Consider the following 26,630-nt stretch of genomic DNA (forward strand, 5'->3'; position numbering starts at 1 on the left):
TCTTGTGAAAATCAGTTAAAATAACGCATGTGAACTACTTGGCCTGGAGCCTGCCTCATAATCTCATAAAAGACCCTCAAATGAGTTGCTATCATCATCACCATCATCAAAACCAGTTTGAGGGTTATTAATAAAAAAAATATATTCATACATGGGTCTAGTGAAAAGCCCAGATATACTCTCAATGATTAAAAAAATGTGCAGACCACTATACGTATAAAAGGGATAAAAGAGTAAGGAAGACCTGGGTCCCATTTCAGGAGCCAGGATGCACTAGGGTAGATGACTAATCATGTTGGCTACAATCACACTGTGGTGCTAAAACCACAATTATGTGGCATTGACCCTGGAGGCAGGTGGGCGGATGCCTGGTGGATCAGTGGCTGCCCTGGTACAATAAGCAGCTCACCTGCAAGTATTCATTTGAGTAATCCTGTTACCTCTTCTGTTACTACACAACCGCACTGGGTATGTCTTCACTATGGGATCAGGAATGCAAAGGCAAGTTCCTGCATTCAGGTCCATTTTTCTTTTCTCCCCTATCTATTTATGACTAAGTCTACTTCATGTTTTATTTTAGCTTCTAAGGAGACCTGCTGTCAATGTGGGGAAATCTGTGGTGTGACTCCCGCAGGCAAACACAGTCGGGTAGAAGAGTAACTAGCACGTCAGCCAAGTGGGAGTCAAAAAGGCAAGTATTTGGTAGTTCTGTTTCCTTTATTTGACAAGCCAGTGCCAAAGGTGTTCAGAGAAAAGTGGAATAAAATACTTAATTCAGTATGTATTTACCCGGTACCATCCAGAAAAGAGAAACTTACATTGACGCTGAAGTCTCAGTTACAAACACCTACTTCTGGCTGCCACGTCTTAACCTGTGCAGCTCACTGGCTCAGGGTCTCTCAGGCTAGGACAGTTCTGCCTTTGTAAGATCTCAAGTTAATCAGCTACCTCCTGACTTCACAACTGCTTTCCACATGTCAGCATTGTAATAATTTCTTTGCTAATAGCTTCAGTTCCTCGTTCCCCGCCCCACGCTGAGTGAAGATAAATTCTTGATTCCTTGCCTCCCCATCCCCCATCTCTTCTCCAGTACAGTGAATTCCCTACAGTCCACTCAGCTGTTTTCTTTTTCCCTAGTCAGATGGAAAACTTAGGTGCCATCAACATTGTCTCCCTTTTGTATGCCCTTTCATTTAAAGGGTGTGCACTTTCCATCTGTTTTCCCTCAAAAATATATCCTGGACCTATCCCACCTCTACTACCACCCGGGTCCACACCACCCTCATCTCTGTCCTTCACTGCTGCACCAGTCTCACTGTGCCCCTTTTTCCCAGTCTCACTGTGCCCCTTTCTCTCTCTCCAAGTGTGCCCCACCCCCAATTTCTCACCCAATATCCCCCAGAGTAATTTTTTTACATCACATTTCTGTTCAGATCACCTCCCTTGCTTTAATTAAAACCCTTCCATTGCATTCCAAACCCTGCCTAATTTGGCCTCCACCCCCACTACCTCCCACCCTTCCTTCAATATCTTCACACCACCCTGGCCACCGTTCTGGAGCCTTCTTTCCTGCTGTTCCCTCTGCTTTTGACATGGCTAGTTCCTTCTTATCCTTTAAGTCTCTGCTTAAATATTACCTACGCAAAATCCTTTCCTAAACTCACTAGATAAGGGCACACTCTTCTATTGCAATATCCTGTCTTTTCCTTTCATAGCACTTAACTACATTTTGTAATGATTTAGTAATTTATCTGCCATCTCCAAAAGACAGTAAGCTTTTGGAGGAACCATCCATTCTTTTTCTCCCTACTGTCTCCCCTGCACTTAGCATAGTACCTAATGTATAGACCATCAGTAAACATTTGGATACGTGGGTGGACAGATGAATTATTTATGTTGTTATGGACATGAATATGGATGACGTAACAAATGCTATGAAGAAAATAAAGTAGGGCAAAGGAAATAGGAACAGTGGGTATGACTAAATGACAAAATAAATACATGAATAAATAATATAGTAAAGTAAATCAAGTATATTTGACCTGAGTATTTAAAGCATGGAGGACTTATTTCCAGAGGGTGGAGGACTATGAATTCCAAAGGAGGAAGACACTAAAGAAGAAGTGTAGCAGGTAGACCAGTTGGGCTAAATAGACCATACAGCATAATGAACAGAATAGGGAGTTTGGAACCAACAGAACTGAGATTGAGCTATTTTGCCACCACTTTCTCTGAGACCTTGGGCAACTTACCCAAGCTCTCTGAGCTTTTGCTACCACTTTCACAGAATGAACTTTGTGTGGCATTTCAGTGAGTTGCCGTGTCAGATTCCTGCATATAATGAAGGCTCTGTTAATACTGGTTTTCCGCCTCTCTCACCACAGAAGAAAGTAAGATAAAGCTGTGGGATGCCAAGGTTGGATGCGTAATATAAGGTTGGTTAAGCAAGAGACTTCAGTGCCAGGCTGAGAAATTTACATATGATCAGTAATGTACAAGTGAACCACTTGAGGAAAGTGATATAATGAAAATGCACTTTAGGAAAGTCAGTGTAATAACATTTTATGGGAAAACTCATGCAGAAACCACTGGAGGCAGAGGGATTTATTAGGAAGCAGTTAGGAGAACATTACCTTGGGCCAGAGGGAAGAAGGGCTCAGGGTATATTAGGGTGCAGATGAGAGAGAAGGTGGGGGTGGGATAAGAAAAGAAATATGAAGGTTTGGGACTATTGCTGTGAAAACATACAAAGTGCCTGGCCAAGAATGCGAAAGAAGGGGCGTCAGGATTTTGGAGGTCCAGCCAAGGTTGGAGACAACACCTGTGTTGTGGTGTTGGTCTACATAAGTGGGTGGTGTTTCTTGGGTCAGATCAACAACTCAAATACAGGAAGGGAGAAGGTGGTAGTTGGAGCCAGTCATCCAGAGGGCTGCAGCAGAGAGAAATAGAAAAGGTCTGGGAGTAGGAGATGTTGAGAGGATGGCTGAGGTAGTCAGAGCAATGATGCCAGTCTGAGGAAGTGACACCAGAGGGGGAGCTGAGGAATCAGGGCAAATAATGGGGGAAAGGGGGAGGAAGTGGATGAAAGGTGTTCAGAGCAGTGGCAATTGTAATTCACCTTCCAAGTGCAAGCCCTGAGAACTTTGATTCCAGGATCAATTTTTCCTGTTCGCCATGAAATATCTAAAAAAGTGACTGGAAAAAAAGAAGTGACTGGAGAGGGGTAACATCAGATCACTTGCACGGTAAAGTTCTTAAAAGTCTTTGAAGGTAAGATAAGACACATGTTCTTGAAGTTAGCCACTCTTCCTTGTAAAGCTTGCTTATTGTGATTTTTATTTTTTGGTTGGTTTGTTGTCCGTGGTGGCTTAGAGACACAGTATAACTGTTGTGAAGGTGTCCTTGGAGCACTTTGGTGTCAGGTCACCGAGGTAGGGCCTGTCACCCAGAATGCTGCTTGTTTCAGAACCCAAGTTGCTGCCTCCAGCACAAAACTTGGGGATCCATAAGCCTTTGAAAGAATTACTTAGCTAATTTTCAGTTGATGAAATTTTTATGAGCTTAATGTCTCTTGCAAAAACATACAGTAATTTATTTGGCAATGTTTATTTCAGCTTCACATTCGTGACCAAAAAGGATATCTGGACAGCTTCGTGAAGACTTTTGTCAAGTTCCCACCCCCTGACGGTAATCGCGGTGTTTTTGCTGTGAATTGTGAGGTGATGTGTCGATTTTATATTTTACCTTATTGCAGTAATTACAGCCGAATGGTTGTAGGGCACTCCATGTTGTACAAAGCACTTTCCTAGGCTTTATCTCTCGATTCCACATGCTAGTCACATATTTTCAGATGAAGCAATGGAAGCTGAAGAGGGTTAGGTGACCTGGCAGAGTTCCTGCACTTGGTAAATGATGGAGCCAGGAATTGGTCCATGATCCTCTATTTATTAATTTTTCTGTATATACTATAACAACTGGTTATACTCATCAAATTGCTAAAATTATATGGGTGGAAAATGTAATGAATGCCACTGTTATCCCCTCAAATCAGTATAAAAGCTTTAATAAGTACTTTTAAAAATACTGTTCTTTATAGAGACAGTAAAATGTTTATGGGGATTTATTTTCCTTCATATGAGAATCCATACTAAAAAGTAGGGAAAACAAAATGTGGAATCATGAGAGCTGGGAAGCTCCACCACTTACCAGCTGTCATCCCCGAGCAAGTCTCCTCAGTGCTCTAATCTATAAATTATGGGGTTAATAATAACTCCACAGTGACGGTGAGAATCAGATGTGCTAACATATGGGAAAGTGCTGTGTTGGTGTCAAATATCATGTGATCAGTCATCTTTAACAAAACATATAAAATTAAATTTTTATTCCCTGTAGTATATTCAGAGAGCAGCTTTGTGGAGTTTAATTATAATACATGTAGAAGAGCAGCATTCAGTTATCAAGCTCAGATCTTTAACTGAAAACAATGTAGACTGCTTTTGGCTTAGAAATTAAATACCATTGCGTTGTTGTCCTCTATGACGCCATGTTTATATAGCTGAGGTAGGGGTTTTCTTTTTTTTATTCAACAAGGTCTATAACTGCATTGTCCAGTATGGTAGCCACTTGCCACATGTGGCTATTTAAACTTAAATAAATTCAAATTAAATAAAGTTAAAAATTCAGTTTTTCGGTCTACACTAGCCATATTTCAAATATTGAATAGCTACATGGGTCTAGTGGCTACCATATTGGACCACATTGAAATAGAGCATTTCATCATCATAGAAGGTTCTGATAGATAAGGATGATCTTTAATGAAAATAATTTTAAAGGCAGAGCCAAGAAAATGAAATTATTCAATTCACAGAAATATTACATTAAGGAAAAAAAACAAAGCTTAGAATCTGTTTTGTATGACTGTCAGGTCCAGTGACTGGCTTTAGTAGGCAAAACTGAATGATATGATCAAATTGTATATTCTAGCTAGAAATAGTCCTTTAAGATATTCCTTTAAGAGAATATGTTTTACTTAATATGACATTAATATTTCCCCTTTTATAGTGCTATACAGCCAAAGGCTGGAACTTCCTCGAGTGGCTATGGTTGATACCAGCCTCCAGGGTGTCTGATACATTTTTGAATCCAGACGAAAAAGTCATTGACTATAGCATGAGGTATACATTATATAAAGATACTTGCTTTTGAGACTGTAGAACATTCCACTTATAGTTTATGTGAAGTTTTAGCTTAGGTACTTTTGTTCAAGTCAACTTTGGAGCAAGAGTTACTGTTTTCTTTTAATTAATTAATTCATACACTCAAAAACTTATTCAATTGAGTCCCTGCTAAAATTATGCAGACACTGTGCTAGGCCCTGGGTTGCAACCCTAAATGAAAGAGAAGGCCTCAGACCTTAGGGGGCTTATGTGTTGGAGTGGTAGGTAGGAGTCTAGAGACACAGGCGAAAATATTGAATAAAGTAACTTATTCATTCATTTGTTCAGGCATTAATCAGTTCAATCCCAACATACCATTGTATCATTCCTATTAGGTAAATATCTCTATAATCTTGTAGATATAACCTTGAGTATACATAGCTTTGATAGGGCATGCAGAATAATGATTCAGTGCACATTCTATTTTACAAATCATTTTTATTAAAGTATTATAAATTTCAGGGCCGGCCGAGTGACGCGATGGTTAAGAACTGGCCTGGGACACCAGAGGGCCCCAGTTCGGATCCCACATATGAGGGCCAGTGACACTGCCCTCCACAGCTAAGATGCTGAACAACAGCTCAACCTGGAGCTGGGCTGCCATGAGTCGCCGGCGACGGCGTGGGCTGCAGTCCCTGTGGCAGTGGGTTGCCATGGGCTACCGTGTGTGGCCAGCAGCCGCAGTGAGTGAGCGGCCATCCAGAAGCCGGCGACTGAGCTGCCTCGTCAGAGAAGAGCGCAATGATGGTGCCAACTTGGGCCAGTGAAGCAACATCCTCCACAACTAGATTGAAGACCAAAACGACAGCAACTTGTCTGTTCCCCTTTCCCCAATTCCCCAGCACTGTTCCCATCCCCCCAATTCCCCAATAAAAAATCTTAAAAAAAATAAAATAAAAAAATAATAAAGTATTATAAATTTCAGATCCACACTCAATGCCAACTTGAGATGGTACAATATAGATATGAAACACCAGTAAAATCACTGATCAACTTAAATTGGGTTTCCTAAAGGTATATGAGCCATGACATGACATATTTATATATTTATTTAAATATAAAATAGAAGGGACATCTTATTCTAGAGTGAAAATTTAGAAGTGTTTATTACTGGTGTGATTGTATTTATTTAATTTTCTTTAAATAACAAATTCCCCAATGGCACTTAAAACAGGATTTGTTTATATGTATAACAAATATGACTTGTACACATAAATATACATATAATATGCATTATATTATATATAGCATATATAATATATATAGTATAATATATGCTATATATAATATATGTTATATATGTGTGTATGTCTATTAATTTTGAAACACAATAAGGTAAGGTGGTGATGTAAATTAAAAGTTGTCTTGATGATAAATATTGAATAATTATAAAGAATTCTGCTAACAAGTATTTTTTAACCTAAATTCCCTCACAGTTCAGAAAAACAATTGTTGTAAGCATAAAAATTCAATAAAGGTTGCTGTTATCAGAAAATGCATTTTATGCACTAATCTCTCTCCCGACCACATTTGATTTTTTCCCCCTCTACTCATTTTGGCCATATTCTGGCAGCCCATCTATCGTATTTTTTCTCTAGCTTTATTGAGATATAATTGACATATAAAATTGTAACATATTTAAAGTTATTATACTCTTGTTGGTTCTTATTCTTCCATGGGTTTAATGGGACCTTCCCTAACTCCTTCTTGGAAGAAGTCAGGAAATGCTTTGGTAATTATTGATAATTCATAGTGGCAAAGTGACAACCGAAGGGCCGTCATTATAAATATAAGAAACCGAATCTTAAAAAAAAATGTCAAATGCAAAATATTAACATTCTTTAAAATATATTATAAAATGAACCCAAGTACTCTATCCATGATAATTTCCTCTTAATGCAAATACTTAATTGTATATTATATTTCCTAACTAAGCCAAATGAAAAGGCCAGGAATCTTTTGTTTCTTACAGGAGACAATAATTTTAACATATAGTTTAAACTGAAAATATTTTTGCAGTAGTTTTATCTCTTGTTTTTCTCCTAAATTGCAGTGAAGCACAGCAGTAGCCATGTTTCTGAACATTAGTTTAGTATGTGCTTCATGGAGACCACTAGAATAGTCCGATTTCTGCAGGTATTTTCACTGGGTCCTCATTAAACGGTGAGTTGAGATGAGAAGACAGAAACCAGAAGGTTAAGTAACTTGCTGAAAATCAAATAGTAAATGGCAGATACAGAGATCAGAGTTCAAAAGGAACTCTATGAGCTTGTAGTAATGTCTTTTCCTCCACCACCAGCCTTACATTATTGATCCAAATTATACATTTCACTAGGTTACCAGTATAACCTAGTAAAGGGGTAGTTGACAGTCATACAAGTAAGACCTTTGTTTTGTTCAGCGAATGTTTATCACATTTGGTCAGTAATATGTTCTAGCTGGTAACAGATGAAATCCACTGAGTTATATTCTTGATTTAAATGCATTAAGCATCTTATTAGCATAGATTTCCTGGTGTGGTGGAAGGTGACTTGAAGAACACTAAAGCATCAGTCCATGATGTGCAAGCCATCTTGTCAAACCTGTTCAGTGCTGACACTGTACTATTTGGACATAGCTTTGAACATGGTCTATATGCTCTTCAGATAAAGAACTACAGGCTCATATTTTTGCAAAACGATGTGTGTTAAGATGGTAGTCATTAACATTGTGTTATCATTGATGCTTGGTTTGCCCTATTAACCAACACAAGAATTGCTCTCTTTGCTGATGACATAGTCCAGGTAGCACAAACTGGAAGCAGTATATGATAGCTAAAATCATTTGGCTAATCAGATCAGAAAGTCCATCATTAATTATGATAAAACCCGAATCACTGTTTAACATTGTCTTTAATCATTATCTTTAATATTCAAATGAGTAAGACTAAGTTTATCAGGTTATTTTATTAACATACTTGGAGATATTTTTTGAAATTCAGTCAGGTAGTTCATAGGTAGGCTCAAAATCAAATGTCATGTTCATTTTTCTTGGCATGATAGACTTGGGAAAAATGACAGTTTCAAAGAGGAGGAGGAGGAAAAGTGCTGTTGAGGTTTATTTATTACATTTTAAAGGTTAAATTGCCACTGTGATTTCTAAAGTTGTGACTGGGTGGTGTAGGGAAGAATTAGGTTGGTTTGAATTTTTGACTCACCTTTGTAGGTAGTGTGCAAATAACTGGAAGATGGTTTCTAGTTGAAGCAATGGGTCCATGACTTTCACAAAGGTGGTTTCTCAGGTTACCTACACTTCTTTTTTTGTCTAAATACCTAAAACCATCATACTTCTTGGAGTTACATTTCTTTTAGGTAAAGATGTTATTAACAGTTTTCTTTAGATCTCCTGTATGTAAATAGAAGTAAAGGTTTTCCTTACAAAACTTATGGAAGTAACTGTAAACTTTTCAGTTCACCCTATTAACATAAAAGTTTTGGTCATTTGGCTATTGTGTAACATGCTTTTATTCTAACTAGTGTACTGTTACTTGATTTTAATTGACATCAAGAACTCACTGGCATTTTTTTTAAGGCAGTGTCCTATGGATCTTTTAAACACAGTAAGTTCTAATCCATATTCCCAATACCAGAACTGTCTGATCTCTTTGAGGGGGTTAGTTCTTTCTTAATTGCTCTTTGACAATGTGGAAACTACATGACTTTATTCAATTTGACAATTTACCTTTGAGTACAAGTCCATTAATCTTCAATATTAATGCTGCTGACATGCTACAAAACTGCAAAGATGGCTTTGACAATGGTATAGATGAGTCAGAGTAACCAATAGTGTGGCATCTGTGCCAGAAGTAAAAAGTCACACTTTAGGATGATATGTCCCCAATAAGCATACTTCAGGTTTGCTGCCTCAGTAGTTTGAATTTACAAGTAAATCTTAAGCATCACTGAATACCTTTTTTCTTGCTACCATAAGTACTTAGTTATCTCTTTGTCATGTAGTTGATGAGAGATAAATTCATAATGATGTAATTTTTAATTATTTTAAATAATATATAATCAAGATCCAACTATAATAGAAAAAACTTATTGTGCATTCCAAAACCATATGCAAAATTATCTGCATTTTCAGATCATCCTTGTTCTTGTTCAGTTCCATATATATGCAAACCAAGAGTATCTCTGAATCATTTGGGTGAAAAGCAAAAGGAGCTATAGTATATAGTACAGTTGTCTCTAGAACAACATGGGTTTGAACCGGGTGGGTCCACTTATACATGGATTTTTTTCAACAAATACTGTAAATGTATTTTTCCTTCCTTGTAATTCTCTTAATTTTCTTTAGCTTACTTGATTGTAAGAATACAGTATATAGTACATGTACAATATGTATTAATGAATTGTATGTTACAGTAAAACTATGGGTTTACAGTAGGCTATTTGTTTTGGGGGGAGTCTAAATTTATATGTGGATTTTTGACTGCGCAAGGAGTTGGCAACCCTAACTGCCCCCTCCCCATGTTGTTCAAATGTTAACTGTATTTGGACCTATTTTTAATGGCTCTTCAGTCGAGTTTCCATTTACTTGATTAAATAAGTGATATACCAGTAGTCTTGCTTTTTGTTCTGTCTCCACTTGAATGTGTTGTTGCGAATGAAGAGCCTTTGGGATAAGTTTAGTTTCCTTGTCATTGTTTCTGAATATATAAGGCTTATCAGATTTTAGGAATATGGAACTTTATGTGGTATGTTGATGATTTAACATCATAACACAATTAAAAGGGGTTCCAACTGCAAGCCCTCAGTTCACACTGGAACACTTACCAATGGTGTACTGCCCTTGTGTGAGAAAATGGACAAGAACACTTCTAGAAGACATTTCCAATCTTGTGAGCTTGACATACCATGTCTAGTGGAGTATACCCACCAACTGCTCTACATGGATATTACTGACAAGTTAGATGATGATAATTTAAGGTGTGTTCCTTTAAAGTATAATGAAGACATTTGGGAATATCTACAAAACACATTCCTGGACAAAAGGTGGGTAGGCAAGACATTTATTCACTTACTGTATGATCTCAGTGTAACATGTGCCTAGAGTAAAAATAGTAAACTTACAACTGATCAAAACTAAAAGTTTTTATGACATACAATACATGTAAGAATGTTAATTTGCTATCATAAATGTCATACGTCTCCCAAGTATAGCTCCAGGCTTCCTATTTAAATTTCTTAAAACACCAGAAACACTAAAACCAAATACCATTAATTTATTTTTTAAATGTATTTATACATATCTAAAAGGTCTTAGGCATCTAAGGAATGATATTTAAGTTTATCTTTAGATGTTAACATTCTGTACTGACTGGTGGGCTCTGGTAACACATGATAAAGTTGTCAAATGATCTAGAGAAATTCAACGGCTTCTATAGATGAGAGAGAAAATTTAGAGAGAGAAAAATCTGTTTTAATATCACTTGAATTTTTCAGTCTCTTAATAACGGTGGAAGATGGTTTAAAGTTGCAACCTATCAGAACTCATACATTTCCCCATTTTTCTTACCTGTGCTATCAGGATCAGTGTTAAGTTGTTAACAGTATTGGACTTCTACACAGCAAAACATTTTGTAGCATTCAATATAAAGGTAAATATCAAAAATATCTAGGACAATATGAGTTATGCATTACAGTAATTGTACTCTCACACTTCCCTTTAAAATCCACATATTTAGAAAAATATATTATTGCATATGAAACCACAAACAGGAATTCTGTTTTCAGCATATTCTTACTCCAAACAGTATATACAGTTCTATGAGTCAGAGTGTACTGCAGATTCACACATGGGGGTTTCTGTGGTGAAAGTCCCAAACAGACAGCAATATATATACACGTCTATGTTCTGTGTCACCTCTCTTGGCAGAGGCTTGCTTGGCATCAAGGTATCACAGGTCTCTCATGGCGGTGAAGGCGAAACAGAATATACAGATGAAGATGGTCTGTCCTAGGCCGCTTCTTCAGCAGAGCAGTCAATCCCTGCATAGGTAAACTTCTCATAAAGCGTGGTATTCACGTAGGTCTAGAAGAACAAGAATGATTCAGAGACCCAGGCTGCCTCACTACTGCCTCTGCTAGGAACAGTTACAGGAAATACCCAGGTCTCCTTAGCTTGTTTCAATTCAAATACTAGGTACTTGGGGGATATTTTTCTGTCCTTAATCTCTCTTTTGTCTTTGACAACTTTCTTCCTGAAATGCATCCCTTGACTTCTGCCAGCAATATTTCATCCTTCCACTTTCCCAGGTTTCTGAGCCTGTCCTTCTCATTGTCTCTCATTGGTCCCTTCTGAAATGTTCCAGTTCTCTCAGTCTCCTTCCTGTGTCAACTTCTCATCATCACATCTCCCTGCGTGATCACACCTACATGTCTGGTTTAATTACCACTTGGGTTTTGATGGCTTTCAAAATCTATTTTCCTAACGTAGATTTATCTTTTGACCTCTAGATACATAAAGCTAGCTACCTTCTAGAATTTATAGAATTCTTGACCCTCCCCCTAGTGGCCTGTGGACCAGGCTCTGTTGTCTAGTTGCTGTGTGCCCTTGGGCAGGTCACTTTTCACCTCTCCATCTGTTTGTTCATCTATAAAATTAAAGGGTCAGCTCTATGATAAGATTTAATATTCCTTCTAGCTCAAATAGGCTATTTCTATGTTTTACTGTGTGTGTGACTATATCTAGTTTAGAAACCTGATTTCCTTCAAAGCTGTAACTTCCTCAAAATTTGAGGCCACATCTTTTATGTCTCTGTAATACCTAGGGCTGCGTCCAGAAGAACCTGTTAAATTGCATCAACTATTCTTATTAACCACAGTGGGCATATGAGGAATCACAATTAAAGAGCCCCTGTTTGGAACGCCATACTTACCTTTCGTTCTTCTAACATCCTGTTTAAGGACACCAGTATCTGGGTAAATGATGGCCTCTCATAGGGCTTCTCCCGCCAGCATTGTCTCATTAGATCATACCTTTGAAAACAAAGAGAGGGTGAAGTCTAGGACTGTAATATAGTCCTGCGCATGGCCAAGTGTAGGGATTGGAAAAAAGAAAATAGCCATTCAACACATGGTCATGAAGCTTAGCCAGCAGGAGACAAAGGCAGAGCACCTAGGAAGTTCCTATTAGGCCTCCTGCCTCCCGATCCGAGTCCCCTTTCTTCTCTCAGTAGATCTGGTGCCTACCCAGGGTACCATTCCTGCAGGATTGTGGTCTCAGCTATTCTGATCATCTGGAAAGAACTGAGTTATGTTTCTAGGTCAGCATTTCCCTTGGGATACTACATCTTTCAAAATATTAGTGTTTCATTAAAAAAAAAGGACTTCATGCTCTAATTCATTTGCAAAATACCACCTATTAGGGATTAGCATAGTAAAATCTTGAGAAGTCCTGACATTAAAAACAAAAAACCTGTTTAACTGGTTTTAATATGATACTTCCCAAACATAATTGACCACAGAACTCCTTTCCCCTGTATCATTTATTTACATCTTGCATATTCCAGGACCATAGTTTGGGAAACACTGGTCTAAGGCAGTACTTTTCCCAAATGTGGCCAGAACTACTTGCGTTATTAAAATGCAGATTCCTGGGATCCATGTACTAGACCTACAGAGGGAGAATGTCCGGGAGTGAGGCTCCAGATTTCACATACTAAAAACGCTTCAGGGGAACCTTATGTGCACAGGAGGTTATCAATCACTGGCCTCAGGTGGCACAGGTTCTAGAATGGTCTGTACTTTAACAGACATTTCATAATGACTGAAAAATCTCACTCCTCATGGAATCTCAAAAGGTGGAATTTTAGAGACTGTCCAGTGATAATGGTTCAAGTACACCCAAGTTTGCCCCGGTTAGAATAGGTTTATGTCTCTTGTACCAGTTATATAATTGATAGCATCCTGTTTCACGCTTAGAAACGGCTCGACTTAGATAATTTGCTCACCCTAGAGCCTTCTACTCTTCATATCAATTAGGCAGCTTCTCTACCTCAGCTAAGTTCTGGGAATTCTGGTATCTCTGAAGTTAATTTATTATTCCCCTTGGAATAAATCTTACTCCTAGAAAATAATATTTGCAGAAGCAAAATTCTATGAAGAAAAATCTATCTTCCTTAATGTAACAGCTCAGAAATCCCTATTCCCAAAGTTAGTCTCAAGGGTTCATACACTTATTTATTCATGAATAATTTCATCAATTTATTTCAGCTCTTTTCTGCATTTGTTGACCTTCCTCATTTCAACCTTCCCTACAATCATCACCTTAAATTCCTCCTGGGATTCCTTCTTTATATGCCTGGGAAGCTCTTATTCTCTGCCCATCACATAACAGTCTTAATTTAAAGAAACCCCCTTTTTTCTGGCTATTTGTGATCTCAATATGTGTGTGTGTGTGTGTGTGTGTGTGTGTGTGTGTATAGAGAGGGTGCCAAAAAAATATATACACATTTTAAGAAAGGAAAACTGTATTAAAATTGTAATACTCCATATATACCAATAACAAAAGATGAACACAAGTCACATTTACCTTCTGCAATTACAAGAGGTGCCCAAAGTGGTTACCATCAGCATCCAGACACTTCTGATTATGGCGAACTACTACTTGAGTAATGTTGACCAAAGTGTCCACTTGTATAAATGTTTTTGCCCCCCCCCAGTACATGCAGGTATGTGTATGAATCGGATAATTCCTTCATTAGAGTCAGTCTGTCCATGAAACACACCGCAGGAAGGTTAAGATAAAATGGCCCTGGGATGAGGCCGGACTTACACCTCGTCATCACAGTTTAGGGGCTTCTCCAGTCTGTAGCCCTGCGGCAGCTTCTCATAGAGTTCTGCACACGTCATCCCGCAGTAGGGGGTGCCACCTGGAAGACAGGAAACGGTGTTGCCCTAAGGTCACTCTGGTGCAGAAGGCTGTCTCCTGCCCAGGGGCTCAGAAGCCAAGAGACTGGGAGAAGGACGGGTAAGTCAGGGAGGGTGCACACCCAGCATGCTCTGCCGCTCTGAGCAAACCCACTGCACATCAAAGCTGGACCACAGAGGGACAAAGGATAAGCTACAGACCACACTACAGTGTGGCTATTCCTTCAGTGGGAAGGACCCTCACAGGGTTCCTGACTTAGTGCTATTTCCCTTCCCAAGTCTGTCTATACACCGCACATCTATTATACCAAGGAGAGGAATCTTTTTCCTAATTGAAAGTCTGTAGTTATGCAATTCCTATTGTATCTATTGATATACTAGTTGCCCAGTTTCAATTATAAACGCAATATATGTTTATTGTAGAAAACTTGGAAAATAAAAAAAGCACAAAAAAAATACAATAGTTTTTATTACCCTTCTGTGTAGTTCTGCCTGTTTTCTTAAAAACGTGTAATACTTATAAAACTGGGGTTGTGATATACGTGAAATTTATTTATTTTTTGGCATGTACATTTTTACAGGCTATTAGCCTTCAAAATGTGATTTTTCTTGGCTGCATAATATACCACCTTAAAGTTGTGTAAGTAAACTTTGTGAGAGGTCTGTGATGTCTTTGCACAAGCAGAGGCAGTTAACCTATATCAGAGTTCATGGCGACCAAGTTGTTAGTATTAAATATGACATTAAGTATGGGGCTTTCAAAAAGAGAAACACGGGAATAAAACTCATCCATGGAAGCCTATAGGTTCTATCTCTAAGTCACTTCTGGTGGCACCACATACAAACGGTACCCGTGGAATTACACATTGAGGGAGGCCACACAGAAGGGGCCCACTCCCTTTGCCTAGAGTCTCACCTGGGGGAGAAAGGTGGATACTCACCTAGGCTGACAATCTCCCATAGTAACACCCCATAAGACCATCTGCGGAAGGGAAATAGGGAAACCAACAATCAGCAAACAGGTGGGACAGTCAAATTACTGTCCCAAAAGCCAGGGTGACTGACAGTCAGAAAAGGAAACAATAAATGTCTGCTCACTGGGATGGGTCCACGCACACAGCATGTGTTTATCTCCTCTTAGGCCAATGGGAGGATTATAACAGGGAAACTCCTAGTTCTGCCAGAAACCCCCTCCCCCATCCCACCCCACCCCCACACACACTTAAGGTGGAGAATGCAAGGTAGTACTGTGCAAAGCAGGTGACATTCTAAGCCAAACGGATCTGATTTAAATCCCATCTCTGCCACCTGATACTCATCTGACGTAGGACATGTTACTGAACCCCTGAAGCCTCATAGTATATTATTCTGAAAGTAGGGATACCTATTGCTACCGCAATGCTAAGCAGAGATGACATGAGATAGCGTATGAAAGTCACTGCACACAGTGAGGATACAGGAGTTGCCAGCTCCCTCCTCATCCCCACGCGTAAGTAAAACCCCCTGGTCAAGTGTCCTCAACCCTCTGGGCCTCCGTTTTTCCTCCTGAAAATAGGGGGTGTGAGCACAATAGCCTAAGTCTCAATCCCAACCCTTCCACCGTCAGCCTGAGACTTGTCACTGCAGGGCCCAAGCAGAGATGGTCTCCCCTGCCTGGCCTTCCTGCCACCTCCTACCCTCCGCAGCTATTCTGGGCTACGTCCCTGATCCAGGTCCTGCGACCTGAGCGCAGTCTGGGAAGTGGAGCCACAGGAAGACCCGCGGGCCCCTTGATCCTCTGGAGATAAAGCATTCTCCACTCAAAGTCTCTCCTCAACAAGCAGAAGGACACCCAAAGCCCGAATCACCAGTGATTCACACCCTGAAAACTGTTGACTCCGTGGCTTCATTTATTCCGTAAACTTATTTCCTGGGCTTATTGATTGGCGTTATTCCCCAGAGGGATGTAATATTCTTGCTTCTCTTTAAAACCTCTGTCAAATGTATATTTTTTCTGGGGGAGAAAGAAAACACCCTTAGCAATATGAGGCTTGCTTACTTACACGTCACTGTTGGTTGTATACACGCTGTAATTTAGTGACTCAATGGCCATCCAGCGCACTGGGAGCCTTCCCTGGAGAGAAGAAAAGGAGAGGCCTCTTAGGCACCACAGGGCCCCTTCACAAGGCTGGCGGGTTGCTTAAGGCTGTGGCTCCGTCAACTCCACAGGGAACCCCATTTGGAATTCCGCAGACATGAGGAATGACAGGCTCGGGAGCTGTTATTTTGTCTATGTTCCACCTACAAGTGTGTTTTCAAATTCAAAGACCTGCAACTACTGTGAAGTCCTACTAACCTCAAGGGGTCCCTGCTGCAGTTTTATATAAAGAAAAAGTGTGTGTGTGTGTGTGTGTGTGTGTGTGTGTGTGTGTGTGTGAATGTATTCGCACACTTGGTAGTCGTTCACTTATTCCCTTATTCACTTTGTGGCTCTCAGAGGCACTCAGAGGTTTGAATGAGGAGACACAGGCATAGGAACTGAGAATTAAATTGTAGCATGGGAAAGGCTAAAGTGGTGTGAGGAGACCAACTGCTTCTGGAGGAGACGGAGGAAGAATTTTCAGAGAAAGGACATTTGAACTTGAATCTCTAAGATGCATGGGTGTCATCAAGTGATGGGGAGGACGGAGCATGTCACGCCAAAGGGAACAGTGTGCACACATGTCAACAGAAGAGGAAAGAACTTCTAGCCAATGTGGTTTACACTGGGTTTGGATGCCTAGCCCTGACTCCCTCCAGGTTGTCCCCGTTTCTTGGATTATTCAATCCAGCCTGGGAAAATTGTGGACTGGACATTGGTAACTTTGATTTCAGAGTTTTATTCCCAGTTTCCTCAAATTCACTATGATTTGGGGCTTCCTTCCTATCAACCCATCCCAGGAATCCTATGAACTCTGTTGAGAGATGGATGCCTCCCTTCCAGGGACTTAAAAACACAAATTGATGCAGGGACCCCACCCCAGAACAGTTGAGTAAGGATATCTAAGCAATAGGGCTCAGCATCTGTATTTTTTAAAAGCTGCCCAGACGATTCTGAAGTTCAAGGAGAGTTGCAAATCTGACTTAGACAACAGAGGCCAGAGAAGGTAGCCACTCTGCCCTCTGGTGGTGTCTTTTTGCACTGCACCCTTCTGCAGGGAGCTTGCGTCTCTCCAGTCCCTTTTCCTTTCCTCCCCTTTCCTTCACCCTGTGCCTTTCCTCCCCAGACCCCATGCTGCCACGGAACACAGCTCTGCCAATAGGAAACAGAGGTAAACCCTGACCAGTGCTCTATACCTCTAAGACTAATCTCCCCAAGACTACAAAAATGCCTGCCCTTTATGAAATGCCAAGCAGACCAGTGTTCACTTCGGGGATCTGAGGAGAGCATCCAAATAGAATGTGTAGGTCGTGGGGATAAACTGTGTTCGTTCCTCCACCGCCTCATCTAGGGCACCACATCCCCAAATGCAGGCGTGAAGCAAGGAAAAGGATTCTGTGAAGGAGACAGGAGCCCTGAGAGGAGGGGGAGAGCCTGAGTAGATGGGTGAGAGGTGGGTCCTGCTTCTTTAAGATAAGCCCAGCCCCTCCCCAGAGAAGCATCTGCTTGAAGTAGGGGTAAATTCTGAAAAGCTTAGCGGGAAAGTATTGCCTGGAAACCAGACCTCAGGGAGGCACTGATGGCTTCTGAGAAATGTGGCTATTAACCTACCAGGGCCGGGCTGGGCTGTGTGGTCAGCTCTAGGAGCCAAAGGGGCCCCCTTTAAACCTTTATCAGAAAAGGGAGTGGAAAGATCCAAAATGGTTATGTTCCCTGTGATCTTAAATGTAAAAACGCATATGCTTGTGGCAGGCAATAAGTAAAAAATGAAAAAAAAATAAATGTGTCCAGGCAGTGAACTATGGGTCATGTCCTTTTCAAAACATTCTTGAATACTGTTTGTGTTATCTTGTCAGCCACTAAAATAAGAATGTTGAAAAGAAAGGAAACGTGAATCTGAGGATAAATACAGAAACCTGAGTCCTGCGGAGGCTATTTGGTACCCACAAGAATGAAAGGAGCCTCTGGATCATATGAAAGCTGGAGTCGTCCTAGGATAGCTGAGCCCAGGTAATGTTAATCAGAACTCGAGGTTTCTGCTGGAGATACCTAGGGCCCAAACTGCATACAGACCCATGCCTCTGCACTGCTGGGCTTGCATGTTCCATTATTGGCCACCTGTGACAGTGGCTTCGTCGCTGGTAATAAGGACCCTCCAGTCATTTTAGGAATCGAAACTTAGAAAGGGTGCTTTCTGGGCCAGGGCAGCATCGACTGTCAGATGCCTCAATCACCCCAGAACAATGGTGTTCTAAGAGAAGAAACATCAGCAGAGGGGTGCCATGGAAAGGCAGTGTTTTGAACTTACCATTGTCTTTTTCACATAAACTTCTTGACCTCGGGACAATCCAAAATCTGCTATCTTGGCTACATAGTTTTCACCAACTAAAATGTTCCTGGCAGCCAGGTCCCTGTGGATAAACTGAAATTTGGAAAAAAAAAGTATATGTGTATATATATATATATATATATATATATATATATATATATATATGTATATATATATAAAACACACACATGCACACACACATACATATCTATAAATATATGTGTATATATATATACATACACACACATATATAAATATATATACATACATATATATATAAATATATATTTTTTTTCAGCACCATATTTGCTTTTTCATTTCATTTTGTTAGCACAATACCCTAGGGGCAAGGACTTTGGGAAATGGAGAAAAGAGGATAGTTTTGAAAAGTTACCAGAATCCAGTTCCCTTAAAAAGCTCCTTTCCAAAATCCTCAGTTAGTGGCTTCTGCAAAATGACCCACCACATCTTGGGAGAAGCATTTCAGGAACAAAAACAGGTAGTGAAATCTTCCTGTTGCCTGTAAGTCCTTTGCTACTGAGCATGACTTAGAGCCGAATGAGGCTCAGATCGGTTGAGACTGCTCACCAAATACATATGATGAGATGCACTCGATGAATATGTATTATCAGTGTTGGGCACTAACGTCTATATACATAGATGGAATACGAGTACTCACAAAGAGGTTAAAATTCGGGAGATTTTAAGAGGAATTAAAGAAGAGAGGTTGACTGAAAAAAAAAAAGGTACAAATTGAAAGAAACTGATTCTAGAGGATTTCTAAGGAAAGATGCCCAAAGCAAGGTTCTCCCAACACACCTGTTTTTGGCTCAAGTAGTCCATACCCCGGGCCACATCTGCGGCAAAGTGCAGCAGCTGCTGGGAGGACAGCGTGGAGGCGGTGCTGTTGGCGATGGCGAACGCGGGATCCGTCTCCAGCACTCGGCTTTTGCGTAGGAAGTCCAGCAAGTTCCCGTGCGGGGCATACTCGATGGCCAGGTACAGGTAGCCTGTGGGGCAGCGGAGAGACCCTGCCTTACCAGGGGACCTGGCCGGCTTTGCTATGCCTGAGATGTGCGAGGGTCCTTGGGAATTGTTTATAAAGCTGCTTTTTATCTCACAGTAACAACACACCTAATGGTGCTGACTTCGGTCATGCTGGGAATGGGAGGAAGGTAAGTACCACCCTCCTGCAGAATTTAAAGGTTGCCATGCTTGGACTCAAGGTTTCCCTCTTTCCCAGTGGCCTCCTTTTTCCTACCAAACGTGAACTAACATGGAGGGCTTCCTGAATGTTTCCAGCAGCTACTCAGGAACCACAGCAGAAGGAAATCAAAGCACTAAGACAGCTAGTCTACATCATATTTTATTTGTTACTCAGTACTGATTGAGAACTTAATATGAGCCAGGCATCTTATTCCAGTCTGTCTCTACTTTTTCCTCAGGTTATATAAAAAGTAAAAAATAAATCACAACAACAAACAATGATAAAATAGCCAGAGCAGAAGAACCCACAACTGATAACTTCTTCTCTCCTGCCTTCTACTCCTCCCTAAAACCCGCACTAAGTCCCCACATTGCTGATGAGGTTACTGGCCAGCAGAGTCCAGGATCAGAGATTGCATTTTGCTTATAGAAACCAGAAAACTCAAACTTTTAGGAAAAAAATAAATCAATAGTTCCTAGAAGAAATTACGGTCCATTGTCTTACTTGTATTCCAAATTGTTTTTCTCTTTTGCTTTTAATAAAAAGATATCTTCTTTGACAAAAAATAAACATTGATATTTAGAGCCAGTAAAAAATAGAAATGTTTCACTGTCTCTTAAAGGTAATTTTTTTTTGTATACCTTTTTTTTTTTAACTTAAAATGTTGAACGATTTTGAACTTAAAAGATATTCTAAGAAATTGAAATTCTGCCCCTCAAAAATGTCTTCTAGTACTGAATCCTGTTGCATTCTAAGGAAGATATACCTCTATTCTAGTATGAATGTGCTTTCTCACTTCTTGACTGAATTGTAAATTTGAAGAACCAACCAATATATATGCTAATGTGATGACAGAGCAAAATTTTAAAAGAGACATATTTTCCTGTTGTTGGTTATTATTTTTTTTAAACTTTCATTTACTGCTGTCCCATGCTGATTACAGTTTTCAGGAAACGGCTCAAAAATAAATGTCATTACTTCATTATTTAACCTAAGGGACATGATCTGGCTTTCAAAATTACACCCTTGTTGGGTCTCAGAATGACATGTTGTACGAAGCACTAGTATTTTTAGTTTAATAAATTGAGGAAAAGGAAATAGTCTCCTTTCTATTGTTGGTTTTGTGCTGCAAAGTCAACAAGAGGTTGTCAAGTTTGTAAATAATTACTCTGTGGAGCTTTTTTGTGGAAGAAAACTTTTCCACAAGAAATTACATTGAAGCATAGATTCACAACTACAACCACAGGTAGCATGCAGAGGTAAACCCATAGAAGTACTCAATAAATATTTGAATTAGTAATATAAGGTGGATGTTAAGGGTATGACTGACATGGGATAGTTGTAAAGCTCCAATGTAATTGTACAGGAAGTTGTACAATTTGGAAATAACTGATCTCTATTAGATAGGTTATTATTATTATTGCTATTATTATTATTATTTTACCCTGAGCATCACCAGCACTTTCATACTACAGTAAATTGTTGGCATTCATGGATTTAACATTCAGAATATCAGTTGCTTATGTAGGAAAGGAAAATGAGAGGCCAAGTAATCGAGAACTGATGAACTTCACTCTTCCTGGTGCTGAGGGCTCCCCCAATATACCTAGTAGTGGTCGCTGAGAAAGCCTCTAGATTAGCAAGCAGGGGGCATGTAGGGCCAGAGATACCTTTGGGCAGTAATGGCTAATGCACCTCAGAGGGCAAATGACCCAGCCTTGAGTCCTACCTCCAAAAAGATGCCAAACCTCAGCATAATCTATACATGGGACGAGACATTTGGATTGAAACTGCAACTTCAGAAAATAGGTAACAGTCTTTCCTAATTCAAATATGGAATATGCCTGTTTCAAAAAAGTTCTGGCAGGAAAGACAGGAAAAGAGCATCTTACCACGATGTTCACACGCTCCCAAAAGATTGATGATGTTTGGGTGGTGCCCGAGTTTACAGAGAACCTCCAGTTCCCCCGCAAAGTCCCTGTGGTCGTCTTTGGAGGCATATTCTGGAAAGGAAGTCAAGAGTCACAATCCCTCTCCGTTATTTCTCCCCCCAAACCACTGTCCCCTTTTGCTCCCCGGACCGTCAGGTGCACCCAGCCTCCACAGGCCTAGAAAACTGGACAGAAATCATAGAGATTAAGGAAGAACAATGTCACTGTTGACACTTGGGGCTGATACTTCTGTGTTGTTGGGGGGGGTTCCTGTGCATAGTAGGATGTTTAACAGCATCTGTGGTCTCTACTCACTATCTACCAGTAGCCCCAACAAAAATGTACCCAGACATTGCCCAATGCCCCGCAGGGGGGCCCAAATCACTGCTGGTTGAGAACCACTGCTCTAAAATGTTCTTATTTAAGCTCTCCAGTACCCAGGGAAATGACTTGGTAGAGATGGAGCTGCCTCCACTTGTAGACTCTACCTCTTCCTGCTGAATCTACCACTCAGACACAAACATGCTGAGGAACAGGACCAAATTTCATTGAAATGTCACCCATAACACATACACCTCACTTTATTCAATAATTTTAACTTTCTTGCTTTTTCACAAACCTGTCCTGTGGGGGAAATACTCAAATCTCAATGACTTTTTTTTTCATAGAAGTTGCTTGGTAGTTAGGAAACTGACTTGCATTTGTTTCTGTTTACCCTGTCTCTCCACTAGCACTCTGGTCAGAGGCAGAATCACCAGGTGCCAACCAGGCTGAAGGGAAGGCTCTTTGGTTGATGCACAAACTGATCAGCCTGGAGTCGGTAACAGTGTGCTATTATTGTTTTTTGAAAAATAACAGAGGGGTGCTGCTGTCTATGTGCATGCCTGAATATGCTTGGAAATTACAGGGATGTTTCACAGGGCTAAGGGTACCTGTAAGACTAACTAGCAGGCAACCCCACATCAAATACCCTGTTCAAACCATAGGTGCCTGAGGGCCAATGCGTTGGGAGCATTTTACAAATGAAGTTCTTTAGAATGAGTCCTGACCTCAGGAAATACCCTCGTTCCTATGCATGACTCTCCGTGCAGAAATTTTCTGCCCTGATGCCGTTAAGCTATTTTATTTCTTCACATGGGTATGATATGGACAGTCGGGCTCAGGTCAGATCCCAATAAAAACGGATTTTACAAGGTTCTACACCCTCTCTCCTCTCACTAGCTTTACCACTTCCAAAACTCTCTGTGGCCAAAGTAGCAAAATAAAAAAAGGGATTTCTGGCAGCTAAGCAAAGGTGTGTGTGTGTGTGTGTGTGTGTGTGTGTGTATGCTCGTGTGCTCTGAAACATTACCATCTGTAAGTGTAGTTAATATTTTATTTTGTTTTGTTTGTTTTCTGACATGGTGTTTCCTAACAATGCAGGAAGCAGCAATGATTAAGATGTAGGATTAATTCTCATCTGAGGCTCAATACTGTAGTCAAAACGAAGGAAAACCCATCAGCAACTTTAGAGAGTCCTTATGATGGAGAACCCCACAATACCAGTTAATTACATTCCCAGCTGTAACACACCACTATCTAGACCTGATGCTGTACAAGCAACAGTGCAGCTTCACCATTCAGGCACACATAAAACTGCCATTTCACACAGAAGGGAGGGCAGCTCATGTTGCCAGGGAGCTAGTCATTCTGTTTCCTCAGAAGACGTTCATTCTCCAACCTTGTTAAATGGGTAGGCGCCGAGCAGTCTTCAGATGAACACAACTGGGAAACATTTAGTTCATGTGACCTTAGAGCTGTGGTTTTCAAACTTGAGTGTACAGAAGAATCATTGAGAAAGCTTGCTAAGGACACAGATTCTCACATGCCATGTCAGAAAATGGAATATAGTAGAACTGGGGAGAGGGGGCGGTAGGAGAAGCCCCAGTAGATATATTTCTTACAATGTCCCCAGAATTTTGACGCAGATAATCCATGAACACAGTGGCTGGCAAAGTGTGGTCTCTACACCCTCGGCATCAGTATCAGTTGGAAACAAATTAGAAATGCAGATTCTCAGGCCTTGCATCAGACTTACTAGAACAGAAACTGTGGAGTGGGGCCCGAGAGTCTGGTTTTTTTTTTGTTTTGTATTTTAGCAAGCCTTCCAGGTGACTGATGCACACTGAATTTTGAGAACCACGACATCAAGAGAAACAATAACAAAGCTGCTACCCGTAAGTTAGCAGGGCAAAACAGAGATTCAGTATTCTCATCTCCCAAAGAATCAACACAGTGGTGTTTAAATAGCTCGTGCCTTCAAGTTTTACATCCTGACCCTATCCCAGGCTGACCTCAAAGGAAACATCACCTTCAGTTGCACAGAACAGCTGGATCTGACATCACGCCAATGTTTTGCTTAAAGAATGCAAGACCACAGAGGAAAGATTCAACGGGAAGTCAAGTTTTCTCCCCACCCTACCGAAATGCTGACTCGGCCTGGCCAGGCACTGACCTTTCATCCTCTTGATGGCGGCGTCCATCCGTAATCCATCCTTCTTGATGCGTGCCTTTAGAACCTGGCCAAAATTCCCCTCCCCAATCACATCTTGAAATTTGATGTCGTTCCAGTCAAGCACTGGATAAATGGTAGGATCTGGGTTGTTTTTGGCCTTCCTGTTCAGGGCCAGAGTTCCTGAGTTGAACTGCACAGCTGGCTCTTCCCTCTGGAAAAGTAGTTTTGTAAGGTTTCATGTCAGGATTTTTCATAATTCTAAGGTAGGTAATACCTCCTGGTTTGTAGCCATACCAGGTAATAAAAAAGAAGAAGAAGAAGAAGAAGAAAGAAATGCATCTAATTCTAGAATGGAGATGGAAATAGGTTTTATCTAACAAACTCATTCTGATGAACTGGCTGCCCACAGCGCTGCGTGGGCACAGTTCCAGGCCTCAGTGGGAAAGCATGCCACAAGTGATTACAGTGTCTGCAGAGGGCCAGGGAGGCAAGGATCATCGCACGGATGCCTGCCGTGGCACATCCTCGAGCTAGTCACCCTTGACTTTCTACTCTGTGGAATGAGCAAGTGTCCAGTTCTGATGTAGAAAAGAACCTGAAGATTCCATCTGGGGCAGTCACAGGACGTGTGCCTCAGTGAGAGCTTTCCAAGCATCACCTTGGTCTATGCTTGGCTCTCATCCACTCTCTCCCACTTGTCCTAAAGCTCAGGATCTCTCGCGCACACTCTGGAGCAGGCTCTGGCCCCAGGATGACTGATGCTTTTAGAGCAAAGCCCACCACTGTGTCTCCTTTTCTCCTGAGTTTAAGTGGCTGCTGATGGTACCCTGACAAGCTTCTTCAGCACGACCCACCTCCTTGCTGCTCCTCGCTCTCGAGGGAGAGCCTGAATGGAGCCAGCTCGGACATGGAGTCAGATAACAAATCTCCCCGTGTCCTCCACTGAGGGGACTCTCGGGGACTTGTACGCATGAAGATATAGACCTCATTTGGAACATGTAATTGTCCTCAATGCTTTATATACAGAATTGATAAAGTTGGGTACAAATTAATTTTGCAGAGCCCCAAACCAGAAACTAGAGCCATGTTCAGGCAGTAATATACCAAAAGGACGCCAGGGGTAAACTATGATTTTGTAGACCTTTGTGACTGGTCAAATTCCTAGATGAAAGAATGATGCTGTGCCAAGTTCCATGAACTGTGACTGCAGACTGAGGGGTACACAGGAAAAGGAGATACACACATGTATACATATTCTTATATATATATATGAGGCATGACAGGATCGATGAATGTATTAGAAGTAGGAAATGGGAACAGGAAATAGGAAAATGTGGGGAAAACTTGTCCAGGACAACACACCCTTACCTATCACACTGAGGCCTGGTTACCCTCATGCCCTTCCTTATCAAACGTGTTTAATTCTTTCAAATGCAAGATTACGCTCTCTGGGGACTTATCACTGGGATGATCATACTTCTAACTTTGGAAGGGCAACAGTCCTGTTCTAGGCCTGGCTTCCTTCATAGTTATTAAGAGCAACCTTTTCGCTCTCAAAATTGTTCAGTTCTGGACAGGAAATTCCACAGTCAGGCTCTTATCTCCCACTTAATAATGGAAGCCAAGGAGAAGACGAGATTCGTCACCTAAGGGGACTATCTGTTTTGCATGGAAGTTGCCTGGTCTGCGTCTGGGAAGTGGAGGTGTGTGTGTGTGTGGACCTGCACGGGTCAGCAAGTAGGAAGAGGAGACACTACCACGTTTTGGAAGGCCTGGGCCATCCTCCTTTGCACGTTTGCCCTCTTCAGCTGCAACATGATCAGGAAGGCCAACAGCACCGTCAGGCAGGTCATCCCCGCCGAGCCGAGGATGGCTGTAAGCAGCATCTTCCCGCCTCCGAACTCTGCTGGTGCTGTTTAGGGGACATGGGACAAGCAGGAGGGTTAGTTTAGGTAGAGAGAGAGGCTGAGACCATCTGTAGGGGAAGCCACAGACGAGTGGGCACGTAATGGCAGCCCTAGCCCTGCCACCTAACGTCTGTGTGACCCACGGCTATTCGTTCATTGTCTGAAACTCAACGGAGTGAGTCTGAATCACGGGGCTGTTTTAAGATCTTTTTTTAAAAGTACAAAAGTGTTTTTCAAATGGCAATGTGCTAATCATTAGTTGTTGTCATTTGTTCAACTTTTACTTCCAAGTAGAGGCCCAAGCAGATGCACATTATCAAATAACAGTGCAAATGACTAACTAGATGTATGACTTTGGGAAAGTGACTAAAGCTCCCTGCACGATTTCCCCACCTAAAAAAGCTTTATGATGCCAAGAGCTTACAGTCTGTAAGATTTTTTTCTTCTTGTTTTAAAGAGCTGACGGAGAAAATCTGAGGATACCAATGGGAGAAGGAAGGGAGGAAGGAAGG

General features: G+C 41.0%; 1 protein-coding gene across 2 annotated transcripts in view; it reads right to left on the reverse strand.

Moving 5' to 3' along the window:
- Positions 1–10,467: 10,467 nt before the first annotated feature.
- The window catches only part of TEK (TEK receptor tyrosine kinase), a 112,810-nt gene continuing 96,647 nt past the window's right edge, over positions 10,468–26,630 (reverse strand). The window contains exons 13-22 of one of the 2 annotated variants that reach the window (XM_019652686.1): positions 25,972–26,123; positions 24,212–24,422; positions 21,679–21,789; positions 19,399–19,589; positions 18,559–18,672; positions 16,174–16,244; positions 15,073–15,113; positions 14,037–14,133; positions 12,139–12,238; positions 10,468–11,291 (exon numbers count right to left, since the gene is read on the reverse strand). In XM_019652686.1, the coding sequence (XP_019508231.1) occupies positions 11,217–11,291; positions 12,139–12,238; positions 14,037–14,133; positions 15,073–15,113; positions 16,174–16,244; positions 18,559–18,672; positions 19,399–19,589; positions 21,679–21,789; positions 24,212–24,422; positions 25,972–26,123 (1,163 nt within the window). In that variant the 3' untranslated portion in view covers positions 10,468–11,216. Of the gene's footprint in view, positions 11,292–12,138; positions 12,239–14,036; positions 14,134–15,072; positions 15,114–16,173; positions 16,245–18,558; positions 18,673–19,398; positions 19,590–21,678; positions 21,790–24,211; positions 24,423–25,968; positions 26,124–26,630 lie in introns of both variants that reach the window. The other variant, XM_019652685.1, reaches the window with a different exon arrangement.

This window comes from Hipposideros armiger, unplaced genomic scaffold (assembly GCF_001890085.2).
Source record: "Hipposideros armiger isolate ML-2016 unplaced genomic scaffold, ASM189008v1 scaffold_184, whole genome shotgun sequence".
Taxonomy (NCBI): Eukaryota; Metazoa; Chordata; class Mammalia; order Chiroptera; family Hipposideridae; genus Hipposideros; species Hipposideros armiger.